The 14,149-nt window shown below is 45.0% G+C and overlaps 1 protein-coding gene across 2 annotated transcripts in view; it reads left to right on the top strand.

Moving 5' to 3' along the window:
• Positions 1-3,450: 3,450 nt before the first annotated feature.
• SUSD4 (sushi domain containing 4) overlaps positions 3,451-14,149 on the top strand; it is a 116,492-nt gene continuing 105,793 nt past the window's right edge. The window contains exons 1-2 of one of the 2 annotated variants that reach the window (XM_018556525.1): positions 3,451-3,594; positions 4,161-4,326. In XM_018556525.1, coding sequence (XP_018412027.1) covers positions 4,197-4,326 — 130 coding nt within the window. In that variant the 5' untranslated portion in view covers positions 3,451-3,594; positions 4,161-4,196. Of the gene's footprint in view, positions 3,595-3,765; positions 3,958-4,160; positions 4,327-14,149 lie in introns of those variants that run through there. The other variant, XM_018556526.1, reaches the window with a different exon arrangement.

Below are 14,149 nucleotides of genomic sequence, written 5' to 3' on the forward strand. Positions count from 1 at the left end.
TCAATGTCACAAAGCTTAGATGACAGTCCTCAAAAAAGATGGATCTTAGATGAGTGATCAAAGAAGCCGCCACAGTTCTCTACACATGAAAGAAAATGACGCCGATTGAATTTTTTGGAAAGGGAATTAGTTTTTCAAGAGAAATAAGGAGATTCCAGAGATTCCATTGCTGAATTATTATTTTGTACATTCTATTTTTATTTAATTAAAAGAAGAAGAATAAACAAAGTGATACATACTGTTCATTATCATATAACATAATACAACACATCAGCTAGCACCACAAATAGCAAACATGGTACTAAATGCTTCAGCAATAGAAGGATAATATGCTTAACATGAACCCATGGCCGGTCCGATCCATGCGGGAAATCATAACACAGTGTGGCGTCCACACATAAGCAGCTATCTCATAGAGCAGACCTGGGCATTTTACGGCCTGCGGGCCACGTTTGTCCCTGTCTTTGGCTGCCCCTGTCTCGCCTGCAGTCCAGAGACGGCCTCGCTGACCTGCACTCAGTTATGGCTTACAGTGGGTGCACTGGCCTTCAAGGCAGGTGCATCCACCGCAAGCCATAGGTATCCACTGCCTTTCCCCTCCTCTTCAGTTGCTGGTTGCTAAGACCACTGGCGTCCTAGCGACCAATGATGTCAGATGTCCACCTACTCTGCAGTTATTGGGTTGCTTGGACCGCTGGCATCCTAGCAATCAATGACATCATGTGTCCATCTCCTCTGCAGTCATTGGATGCTAGGACCACTGGTGTCCTAGCAACCAATAACATCAGGTGTCCACCTCCTCTGCAGTCATTGGTTGCTAGGACCGCTGGTGTCCTAGCAACCAATAATATCAGGTGTCCACCTCCTATGCAGTCATTGGTTGCTAGGACCGCTGGTGTCCTAACAACCAGTGACATCCAATGTGTTCCCACATCCCCCTCTCCTGCAGCCTGCTCTACCTCCCAGCTCTTGCCTCTGGCCTACTAATAAAATAGGGGAAATAGGGTATGTAGGGACAATAATGTAAAGGGGAGAAACAATGTAGCGGGGCACTCTAATGGGGACACCTAATAATTGTTTAAGCAAAACAAACGACAAACGCACTCAACAATTTGTTACCAGTTGTACAGTAAGGTGCACATGAAATGGGCTTTGAACAGTGGTACAGTAGAAAGGCATCATGGCACACTCACAAACTAGCATGTAAAACAACTTGTCTCACCACTAAGGACAATGACAGAGGTTTGGATACACGTCTTCTGCAAAGGATGTGTAAGCCGCACTGCCGCGCCAAGGCACCTCTTATAGTGCGGTCCTAACTCTAAACTATGAGAGTCTCCATCTTGGAGCACATGGGGCAGAAGATATCAAATTGGGTGCAGGCTTGTCAGGAGGACGCCCCACCTCCTTAAAGGTACAGAAACACACAAGGGATCCCGCACATCCCATTGGCAGCTGAGAAACCCCATGCGTCGCTGCACCAAATCGGTAAAGCAAAACAAACACCTAATAATTGTTTGTCTCCATCAGGGTGCCCCTTAGATTGGTTGTTTCCATCAGAGTGCCCCCCTACATTAACTCTGATGTGGACAACTAATTATTAGTTGTCCTCGTTGGAGTCCCCCCTTACATTAGTCGCCCCTATCAATGTGCCCCCTACATTAGTTGCCCCCATCAGAGTGCCCCCTACATTAGTTGCCTCCATCAGAGTGCCCCTGCATTAGTTGCCTCCATCAGAGTGCCCCTGCATTAGTTGCCTCCATCAGAGTGCCCCTACATTAGTTGCCCTCATCAGAGTACCGCTTACATTAGTTTCCCCCCATCAGAGTGCTCCCTTAGATTAGTTGCCCCCATCAGAGTACCGCTTACATTAGTTTCCCCCCATAAGAGTGCTCCCTTACATTAGTTGCCCCCATCAGAGTACCGCTTACATTAGTTTCCCCCCATCAGAGTGCTCCCTTACATTAGTTGCCCCCATCAGAGTGCCCGTTACATTAGTTGCTCCTTATCAGATTTTTTATTTACGCATGTGTGCGCACCTTCACAATAATGTGCTGGCCCTCCACAACAGTCCCAGTTTCTCATGTGGCCACTTGAGAAAATGAATTGCCCACCCCATCATAGAAGATAGAAAGACTAGGCGGTCACGCCACATGTGCTCCAGGCCTCGTGATGCATGTATTAGGCAGTAGAGCTGACCACAGAAACTTGACAAAAGAAGAAAGAAGGGAGCAAGAACAGGAAAAAACGACCCTATTCTACTCTATCCAACATGATACAATGGCTTTAGATGTACTTTAAAGGTAATTATATGCAAAACCTTTTTTTCCAGTCTTGGATAAAGTAGGGGAAGGGTTTTCCATGTCTCTGTATCCTTTTAGGAACATTTCCATTTACTTCCTGTATGAAAGTGCGACAGGAAGTAAGAGTAAATCTCTCAAAAGTAAGCAGAATGGCCGTCATCAGAATAGGTATCCCCATTGGAAGATTGCTCCTCACCATTAACCCTCAACTGTAATATTGTGGATCTTTCATCGGCTTCTGTCTCAGTGACAGTGGTCACCAAAACAAGTGAATCTCCCTAGTGGGGACACTGCTACCTATAACAAATTAACACGGCTCCCCACTCTACATACAGTGGCGTCACAAGGGGGGTGCGGGGCGCACTGGGTGACACCATCAGAGGGGGTGACACCAAATTGACTGCCAGTAATTTTGGTGTCACTCCTGCAGAAAAGTCAGGGACTTGGTCATAGACCGAGAGCCCAACAGCTGTGTGAGAGAGGAGGGGACACAGCAGCATAGCTTATCCTGTCGGATGAAAGTCCCCTCCTCTCTGTGCCAGTGTGCATCACCGAGATGGCCGACAGCAGTTACGTGTGTTTGACTTCCTTATGTGTGTGCGTGATGATGTCACGCGCATGCGTAATGACATCACATGCGTGTATGATGACGTCCCAGCAGGTGACACCCGGCAGCAGCACTGGGTGACACCCAGCCTAGGGACACCTCTGTCTATATACACTTTAAAATAATACGAGGTCATCCTGCCATGATGGTTCCTGTCCTGTTAAAGGTTGACAACTGTTCCCAATTGTGCTCCTGGGTTGTCACCCGGTCACACACTCCCCCACTTGATACTACCAACATTGTGCAGACATGACCCACCGTTGTCACTATCGGGAAGCCAGTTTTAATCAATTATGTGCAGGCATGAAGTGGCTGAAAGAAACTGGAAGAGATCAGCAGCACTGAGTTGCAAAAAAAGGCTAAAACAATATTTTATGAAATAATAAAAAACAATAGTAATTTGTTTATGACACACATTGTTCCAGCAAGATAAATGCCATCCAGTTGTAGCTCTGTAGAGTTATTCTGCTCCATAGTTACAATGTTGCCTGCACAGCAGCACTGCTGGTTTCAGGACCCTGGAGAGCTCCCCGCACGCGCGCTCCCGCGCAGCCAGCAGAACCCCGGGGGCGCGCCTGCCAGGTGAAGCGTAGAATGTAGCAGCCACAGACAAGGCAGAGAAAAGGGGAGTGTGAGGGAAGAGGTCTGAGCCCCCAGGGGAGCCCCTGGCTGTGTCTGCTGCAGGTAAAGCTTATCTCATGCCTGGGGATGGGGGGCTGATTAACCTTAGAGATGCTGGGCAAAAGTCAATGCATGGCAAGCAGCTGCACTCTAGTAGCAGAGGTGTTAAAGGAGGAGACTGCTGTCTCAAGTGTTCCCCTTGACCTTATCAAGATGCAATATCCGTGCAGAGGAAGAGGGCAGAGACATGCATGTCTGATCAGGGAGGAGGTGCTCTACTCCTGTGTGGGAAGAGGCATTGACAGGAGCTGGGCTTACATGGAACACTATGAGATGAGGCTGACTCAGATGACATAGGTGTGGGGGGCAATGCACCTCTCTTTCCATATTGCACACAGCAGCCCCTTACTGGATGGGCACTGACACGTGAGTTTTCTCCTATCCCAAGACCTGAGCTGCATTTTGAATGCTGTGCCCTTGCTATGCATGCTATTGTCTAGTATGGTGTGCACAGGAGGGAGGTATTGCACCTAGACAGGAAGCAGTGGGGATGGGACATTGCATGCACTGTGCATCCTGGTAATGCACGGTCTGGTCGCTGGTAACACACCTCTGTGCCCCTTCTGCAGGTTCTGCGCCGTGGCTTTGGATGCCTTTGCTGAAAGATGTGTCATGGAATGAATGGAGCCAGGAGAGCGCTCCCATTTCTAGGTCAGCAGCAGCAGCAGACCGTCCTGGCTTTACTCCTCTGGGTCCAGCTCTCGCTCTGTTTTGGCCCTGTGCAGCTTTCGGTGGGTAAGTGAAAAATTCAGCTTTTTTTTTTAATGACCTAAAAAATAACTTTAAAAGTGGAAATGTTTTAAAACGTGCAAGACTGAGATGCTGCCATCTTTTTATAAATACTTGCTATCTGGCTGTGATGGTGATTCCCCTTGCTTCAGCATCCTGAGTCACTGATCTGGAAGTCATTGGATGAGTAGTTGTAACTTTACCCTGACTTTCCTCTTCAGCTGGCTATACACCAATAGCATTCCATTCAAGAATATCCCTTTTCAGAACATTCTTCTGATGTTCTAATAGTTAATGCTGAGGAATCGGAGATCTTTTTCAACCATAGCGATGGGGGGATATAAATAAAGGAGCGGGATGAAAAATTATGTTTTGAATGAACAAAATCTATAATTTTGCAAATACATGCACAAAATTGTAAGAGAACGTGCATACAATCGTATAGCAGAACATATACAGGAAGTAGAGGATATAACAGAATACATACAGAGCCCGGGTTGTAACAGAAAAAGGGTTTGCGGTAAGACGCAACGCAAAGCGATTCTTTACCATACTAATTAGGGGCTGGAGGACCAAAGCTATGAGACAAGGTTACTAAACATTTTCACTCTGGAAGTGAGGAGATTAGGAGGGGACATGATTTTGATGTACAAGATGTTTAATGGTGATGGCAACATCAGCGATAAACTTACTGTAAACTCCATAACAAAGATTAGAGGCCACCACCTAAAACTGGTGGAGAAAAGATTTAAGCGCAAGGGGCTTCTTCTCCGTTAAGGTGCCCATACACTGTGCGATTATCGCACGATAATCGCGGGAAATCCCGCGATCGTACGATAATCTCAAAGTGTATGGCAGGCGTGTGACCGTTTTTACTGTACAGTCGCGTGTCTTTTGTCTAAGGAGCATGTTCGAAAACCAGCCGAAAATCTTACGATTTTCGGCTGGTTTGTGGCATGCTCGGGAGACAAATGCCGAACGTGCCGGTGTGCGCACGTGCACACTGCCCGTTCAGCATTGCGGTCATCAGAAGCCCGACCCTCAGCGATGATTGCCTGTCCAAGATGGCCAGATTGTACTTTTTAAAATTACTTTACAACCATTGCAAGACTAAGGTCTTGCGATGGTTGTAAAGTGTATGGCCATCTTTAGAGCGGTCAGGGTGTGGAACTCTCTGCCACAAGCAGTGGTATCAGCTGAGAGTGTTGAATCATTCAAAAAGCTTTTGGACAATTTACTCAGAGACTGTAACATACAGGGGTACAGGTACCCTTAGAAACAAAATCACACATGGACTCATATACACGCATACACATGCAGAATCACATACATACACGCAATAGGTTGAACTTGATGGACCTGTGACTTTATTCAACCTCAAATACTATGTATACTATGTAAAATTCTATCGGTGAATGTGATTTTTGTTCGGGGAACTCCATTCAAATTGTAAAGATTAAAGAAAAAAATAACTTTCAGTGGGGCTACCCCATCACTGCAAGGGTTAACTGCTTATTTATGGCTAGGAAGCCCATGTAAAGGACTTAAGCTGGCCATCTACGCTACACTGTGTGAATGGAGGAATCTCCCACTGGGCCAAGCTTCAGTATCTTGCTAGTCGGCCCCGCTGGCTCTCAAAATACCTGAACAATGCCGGCATCCAATCAGAGTGTTCAGGTATTTTGAGAGCTAGCGGGGCCGACTAGCAAGATACTGAAGCTTGGCCCAGTGGGAGATTCCTCCATTCACACAGTGTAACGTAGATGGAGGAATCTGTTGCACTTTGTCCATCTGACCATAGAAAATCTGCAGATAATCTATAGGTGCATGGCCAGCTTTTCTTACCTGATCCCCGCTACCGCTGGCTCTAAATCCGGTCCCCGCAGGCTCTTCCCCCTCCACTCCGGGTGTCAGAGGCCTGCTGGCATCATCATGTCTAATACAGGGCCCATAGTCCTACATTATACTTGAGGACGCCCAGAGACAGTCCACTAGTCAGAGCACAGGAGGGGATCAGGTAAGTTATAGTCCTCTTCTCCTAGACATAAATCAGCAATTAGCCCTTTGCAGTGCAGGGGTAGCCTCGCTGCAAGGGGAGTGTTTTTTTTTACCCAGAGATAGGCTTCAAATGAAACAAAACTAAAGGACATTGTTCAAGTCTCTGATGACATATTTACATTTTCTGACCAGATTTTTCGTATGAACATTCATATGAAAATCTATCATTGTATGGACAGCTTTACACATTCTTGTTTCTTTTCAGTAGCTCATAAAATATTGAAGTCGGGGGCATTTTAAGAAATTGGTTATAAAGGGCTAGAGTTTTTCATAGGACAGTTTTTCTGCAACGGGGTGGGCCATTCCGGCTCTCCAGCTGTGCTTCAACTACAAATCCCAACATGTCTCCGGGAGTCATGTCTGTACCTGTCAGTCTTACAATGCCTCATGGGACTTGTAGTTCCACAACAGCTGGAGTTGGCCAACTCTGGTGTAAAGTGTACCTGTCACCTCTTTCTTCAGAGCAGCTTTAGGGCAAGTGTGTTTGGAATCATCATTTATGGTTTAGGGCAGGGGTAGCCAAACTCCGGCCCTCCAGCTGTGGTGGGCCTTCAAATACCATGATGCATCTCTCTCCGGGAGTCATGTCTGTGGCTGTGAGAATCTTGCAAAGCCTCATGGGATTTGTAGTTCCACCACAGCTGGAGGGCCGGAGTTTGGCTACCCATGGTTTAGGGCTTTGTTTGACACATATTGTGGTCACACAAGTAACTATCTGATTGATACAGAATCGGGCAATATGATCAAACCTATTATTTTAGAAAAGACTTATACTGTGTGATCGATCAATTTCAATCAAACCTGATCGATTACATTGAAATGAATATGATTATCCTGTGTTGAAAATCTGATTGCATGAAAGTAGGCAAAACTATATGATTGTTACGTGTATGCCGCCTCGAACGATTGTCGCGTAGAATCCAGACGGGTTGATCGGGGCTTAAGCCGTTCTCAGGTCTTCACTCAATTTCAATTACATGGACCATTCACATCTTATGATTTTATTTCTGTTTTGGTGGTTAATCAATTGTCTGATAATAACTTTTATCCCGATCGGCAGATTGATTGAAAACGTCAATTGTCTATGTAATCACTCCATGCATGGCCACCAATAAGACAGGCTGGTGGCATTTAAAAATATATCTAAACTCAGGAACAAAATTCAATTATATTGCAGCTTATCATTCCTTATAGATGCTGGCTGCATTCGTTTTCTTCTTTTTCAGGCAAGTAGAGAAAAATTCCTCTTGACCCTGACAGAAATCCAGTGTCCACCCTGTGTGCTAAACTGAAATCTCAAAGTGCTATCAGCATTCCCGGTGTTCTATCAAAGTTTGTGACTAGGTTGGATTGTGTGACCGGTGACGTGGTCACACATTTTAACCTAATCCCACCCAGTTTTTCGGCGGTGGAATATGTGACCGCCAATAGGTCAATCATTCCAAAGCTTCGTCAGCTGTTCCAGGGCAGATCGGCATCGCAGATGGTATGTGCAGGAGAACCGATCTGCCCTTGAACAGCTGATCAGTCCTGAAATGTCTCTTCTATCCCACTTTGAGTGCGATCTCGCATGTGTGGGGATGAATTGTTTGAGAAAGTGATAGTTCAGTGGTTAGTTTGAGGTGGGATAGGCTTCCCTGAAGAGATGAGTCTTAAGGGATCGCCTAAAGGCAGTCAGTGTGGGCTGATAGATGGACAGGTTGGGTTTTTATTTTATATTGCTATTTTTATGTTTGCTTTTTAGTTTTATGTTGTTGTTTTTTGTATTTCATTTTTATAATGTAAAATTTATAATTGTATTTTATGTTGCAATATTTGTTTTAATTTTTTTTAATATTATATAGTGTATTTTAGTTTTCTTTGTTTTTTTACATTGTTTTTTTGTGTTTTATTTTAATATTGCTATATTTATTCTTGTACTTTATTTTTATATTGCTATATTTATGTTTGTATTTGCTAACCTATTAGGCAAACCTACTACCGGCAACACATTGTTGGTTAGGAAGAAAATCTGCAAATGCTATGAGTGTATAACAAGACATTGCGCTGTTAATGATTTGTGAACGTTTTGGGAGATTAACTCGGAATTTAGTTTTTCTGTTTGTTAAAGATTGTTAAATACAAACAGGTCTAAAATATTTTTTTTTTAAAACATGTATGTGAAAGGGTTTAATATAATAGAGAAGCATTAACCCATCATAGTACACACTGCTATTCTTTCCACTGTATTTGTAGTTGTGGAGTGTATGGACTGGGACTTTAAAGTCCAAAGCTGGGCACAAGACAAAAACAACCCGCTCAGACTCAGACAGGTACATGTACCCTTTTTTGGCGATACACAACAAGTGGCTATGTTCGGTTGTACGGGCAGACAGGCTCCCTTCATCCGTGTAACCTCCCCTGTGATGCCTCCTCCCAGACGTGGTCACATACCGTCCTCCATGGACAGTGAAGGGTTATTAGCTCTGCATTGTATGTGATGATGCCGAGGGACCACCCACAGCATGGCAACCTGGAACGTCAGTGCCGGGACCTATCGAAGCGGGGGGGGGCTACATTAGTAATATCTCCTCTCCTTGTAGACCTAATAAACGTAGACCTAATAATCCTCGCAGTGTGGTGGGGTTTGGGGGAGGGCGGTTCGCTGGGGGTTCAGAGGGGAACCCACTGCAAGGTTGATCTTTTTTGTCTTGTGCCCAGAGTTAGGCTTTAAAAGAAGTCGGTAGAAAACTGACAGTAAGGAAGAGGAAGAGGAGGAGGAAAAGGAGAAGTTGTTTAAAAAATATGGAGTAAACGACCAAGATGTGTTATATTAAGTAACATGTAACTGTATTGTATGAGTACATTACTGACATGTAACAATATACAGAAACAATATCATTTTTTAAAAAGGTTTTACCTGTTATCATTAAAAAGCTGTCCTTGGGCTCCAGTCACTGACTTTGCCTAGGCTGAGATGATGTCATCAGTCTGCTGCAGGCAGGAGGAAGCATTTCCTCAGTCTCCTCTCAAGCTGTAAATTTGTAGTGCGTCACAAGGTGAGAGGTGCACTAGATCTGTGTCTGATATTTGTGGGCAAAACCAAGATCTGCACAGGCTCCGGGATTTACATGATTGTCTCATCTCAGTATTTCAGTCCAGGAAGTAAATGGTGAGCCTGAGTGATACGTAGGTGAAGAATTGTTTTTAGTAAAAGGGGTAAAGGTCCATTTTAACATAAAAAAATATATCTGATGCTTGGTCTTTAAAGGGTTAGTCCACTAAGATCTGGTAATTCAGTTTTGTACACAGGAGAAATGCTTGGTGCAGATCTAAATATATATGAGATACGCTCAGGAGTTTTCCTTAACCCACCAACCCTGTAATGAAATGAAATGAACCTCAGGCATCTGTGCTATGTCCTAAGGGATATACAATGAATGATCAATAAATATGCACAGCACTACGTTCACACCTAGGCGACTGAGCTGGTGAACTGTTTTCGTGCGGTTGTCGCACGTTTTTGCTTGCGGATTTTGCTTTGAAAACCGCATGCTTGTCGCATGGTTTTCAATGTCTATGGGATCCAAACCGCGTGACAACCGCCCGAAAGTATCTCCTGCACCTTTTTGCGCGACAGGCGATTTCTGCATTGCAACAAATCGCAAAGGTGTGAACAGCTTCCATAGACTTGAATGCAAATCTCTGTTTTGTGTGATATCGCGCAGCTAAATCCACGTGATAAATCGCCAAGGTTCACACCTGCACGACATCCGAGACACGCGTCCCAGATGTCATGCGGTACTGCACAATGCAGGCAGTGATTGCCGCGCAGCCCCATTGATTTCAATGGGGTGACATCCGCATGGCAATCGCAGAAAAAAAGATACAAGTACCTTCTTTTTGCAATACACGACGCACGGCTGTTTTAGCAATCCGCCCAGCGGTACTGGGGTGCCATTAAAAATATAATGGCACCCACAGCGTGATCGGTTCTCACTTTTGCGACTTTTGACCACGCAGCAAACCGTGGTGAGGTGCCGCCTAGGTATGAACCTAGCCTTAAAGTGACAATAAACTGAAGAGTTTACTAATTTGTATTGAGATTGTAGTCCATAAGGCCAGGTGCACACCTGGGCAATCCGTGACCGCGCGGCAATCGTGCACAATACTGCGTGGATTGCCGCGCGGTCATGGAGTCGCCCACCACTGACGATCGCACTGTGGGTGCCATTATTTTCTATCAGATCAGATCACGCAGTTTACCGCCATAAATCCGCCCGTACAACCGAACATAGCCACTCGTCGTGTATTGCCAATTGCCGCGTGCATGTACCCCATTGAAATCAATAGGGCCACGCGGCAATTGCTGCCTGCCAATGTGCACGACCGCGTGATCCCGGGACACGCATCCAGGATTGCTCAGGTCTGCAACGGCCTTCACAGGAGCGAGCTTGGAGCGGTGACTACTTTACAACACACACAGGGACCATGGGGTACAAGAGTAGTCACCCTCCAGAAGGAAGGACAGTGTCGGCACCAATTCAGAGATGATTTGAGGATCTACAGCCGAGTTATGCACAAATAAGATACATTGTTGTTAATAGTTAGGGTACTTGAACGCATTTTTAAGGTTTAACTCCTGAGTTTAGTGTCACTTAAAAGTAACAAATAGCACTGTGCATATTTATTGATTATTACTGCTAATCTGATTTGGAGGATGACAGCCACAATGGACCCGGTCATAAACATTTGCACTTGAATTCTGACTGGCAAGGTGGGGCAACCGACATCACCGACTGTTCCTTCCTAGACTGGCAAGGTCGGGTGACCGACATCACATTTTTGGTGGCACAGAGTAGTGTGTTCATGATAACTCACAGTAGATTACAGCAAACCATCCTCATCCCCCTGCTTCTTTGATTGACCACGGCAGTAAAATATCTTGGTCACTAGCTCTGCCAATCTGCCACAGCCATCTGAGTAGAGCAGGGCTTCACAAATCCCAGGAGCCAGGTCCCCAATGCTCCTTAAAATTTTCAGCTGGCACCCAACGTTTGAGGTTTTCTCTAGTTGGTGTCAGTGGAGCTGGCTCCTAAACCAATCTCGGTGGCTCCTGGATTAGACAGACTGGCTACTGAATTCTATTTTAATTTCCCATGGCCCTTATTTCCTGTTAACCCCCATGGGCTATTGTATGCTGACAGCGGCAGTGGTGGTCTTCAGTCACTGTTTGGCTAGAATTTTCGGACTGACTCCTTCGACAAAAGTTGATTTGGCAAATATAGTGGCCACAATGTCCAATCCTCAGTGCAAATGGATCACGTTGACACTCAGCACTCATCCGGCCCTAATTCAGACTACAAAGTACAGCTCCTCCTGATTTCATTACGTATGGTTGCTCAAGCTAGGGGGAGTCCAAATCCCCCAAAATCCATTGGCTGTATCTGACATTTCTGTTCAGACAGCCTAAGGAACCTTCCAGCAATTTCTAAGCAGCGCTCCTAACCTCACATCCAGGATTAGAAAACTAAATGTCATCCAGTTGTTCCAGTTTACATCTACTTTAAGGGGGGGGGGGCTCACACTAGGCATGGTTACCTTGTACTGTGCCCAAGCACCATCGTTCCCTCTCCCCCACAGCAGTCAGTCACATTACCCGAGCACGCTTCCTGCACTCCTACTGTCTTGGGCCCAAGCATGCTTACGTCATCTGTACCTTAGTGGGTACAAATGGATCTAATCTGCTCCAGTGTTCGAGATCTGTGCTTGGGCACGGTTAGCCATCACACATATGCATACCGTGACAAAGTCCAACTGAACCATGCTCAAGACCTAGGGTTGCCACCTTTTCTTCAAGGGAAACCCGAACACCCTAGCGATGGGCGGACATTTGTTGGGGGAGAATGAGTCGTGGCTTATTCATATGTAAATAGCGCCACCCATTAATATGTAAATATCACAGTTGACACTATTTTAACTAGGGGGCCAGTAGCCCCTATCCTGATTTTGGTTGCTCCTGTCTGCCTGACATCTTGTGTCCGGGTTACTGCTGCCATGAAACCCGAACACAGCATTCAAAACCCGGACTGTCCGGGTGAATCCTGGACAGGTGGCAACCCTATCAAGCCCACATCTTTCAAGCGGGCCAGGGCACGGCACTGAGTGATCACACTAGTCAATTGCACTTTTGTATGTACAATGCCTGACCACGTTATACCGGCCTGAGCATACTTATGTCATCTGTACCTTAGTGGACACAAATGGATCTAATCTGCTGCAGTGTTGAAATTCTGTGCTTTGATTCATTTGGCGATCACAGATATGTGTACCGTGCCGGAGTCCAACTGGTCCATGCTCACATGTTCAAGTGGGCTAGGGTAGGGTATGGAGAAGGGATGCACCGATACCAAGTTCCGTACTTTTTCAGCTCCAAGACCAGATTAGAGAAAAACTCAAAAGTTAAGAGGCAGCTGTCATTTGTAAGGAGCACACGGAGCTCCTGGGATTTGTACATCTCTGTTTTAATGTATGATTTTGTTTTTATAAATATATATAAAGGGATGCACTGATACCATTTTTCCAAGTACTGATACTTGCCCAAGTACTTACAGATACAAACAGATACAAGTACTGATACATTTTTGTTTATTGTCAGTTGTCGGTTTTTCTAAAACAATATCGACTAATGATTTCAAGACAGTGGTGGAGTGCCAGAGCCAGGTCCCAGCTGCAACCGCTGCAACCCTGGTAGTTCTCATGAAAATGCCAAGTATCGGCACTGGTATCGGTGCTTCCCTAGTATGGAGTGATCACACTAGTAATCAGCCAACCAAAGAATTGTACTTTAGGAGGTTGAAAGTGCAGTTCATTGGTTCAATTGCCCTTTTGTATTTACCATTATCGTGCATGGTACATATACTTTAGTTTGAGTACACCCTTCGAAGCCTGACACAAGCCTCCATTCTCATTTTCATCTGCATGGTTGTCAGTGGTTAACATGGGATGTCTTCCTGCAGCTATTATTCGGTAAAGCGGTATTCAGTATAAGAGGATTTGTTCTCGATTTTGTTCAGGATTGTCAAGGCAGCATCATACCACAATGTGATTTTAAGCATGTACCCCTTTCCCTTTAATGAATCTATATACAGTGCCGCGCTGTGGATCATGTTGGCGTTTTCTAAATGAATGACGTAATCAAATAAGAAAACCTGAAGCTTTTTGTATGTCATTTAGCACATGAATGACTCTGCCGGATCTGAGCAATGTTGTATTTGTATGCAGCTCGGTATCGAGGGGAGAACGGCATCAGTTCAGCATTTCTATGTGCTTGTGGTCGTGAATTCTCTGGGAGATTCCATGTAACAGATTATGTAATGGAATAATGATTTATGGAGCTGCTAATTATAAAGCCGAGTGTGGAAAGTCTCTGTGGGTGAATCTCTGTGGGAATTGGGCATTGTGCGGTGTGTCGCAGTATAACGGGTTATTGTAGAAGGCAAAGGGGCAATGCAGAAAATGTAACAAGGCAAAGCCAGCCAGTTTAAATTCACTTCCCATTAATCAAACTGGATGTGACTTTCATTAGATGATAAGTTACTGTGTCACCATCATTGTGACTGGTATTTGAGCTGCTTTATTAAAGTCTATGTTGGGATAACATCTACTTATGTTATGTGTTCTCGTTCACATTGCATAACTTAAAAAAATATTTAAAAGCTCACATTTTTAATGCTTTATACTTGCTTAAAAATCATACCTGGCTTCCCCCTATGTAATGTTAAGGAGGGGA

The sequence above is a fragment of the Nanorana parkeri genome, unplaced genomic scaffold (assembly GCF_000935625.1).
Source record: "Nanorana parkeri isolate BGI_ZX_2015 unplaced genomic scaffold, ASM93562v1 scaffold240, whole genome shotgun sequence".
Lineage (NCBI taxonomy): Eukaryota > Metazoa > Chordata > Amphibia > Anura > Dicroglossidae > Nanorana > Nanorana parkeri.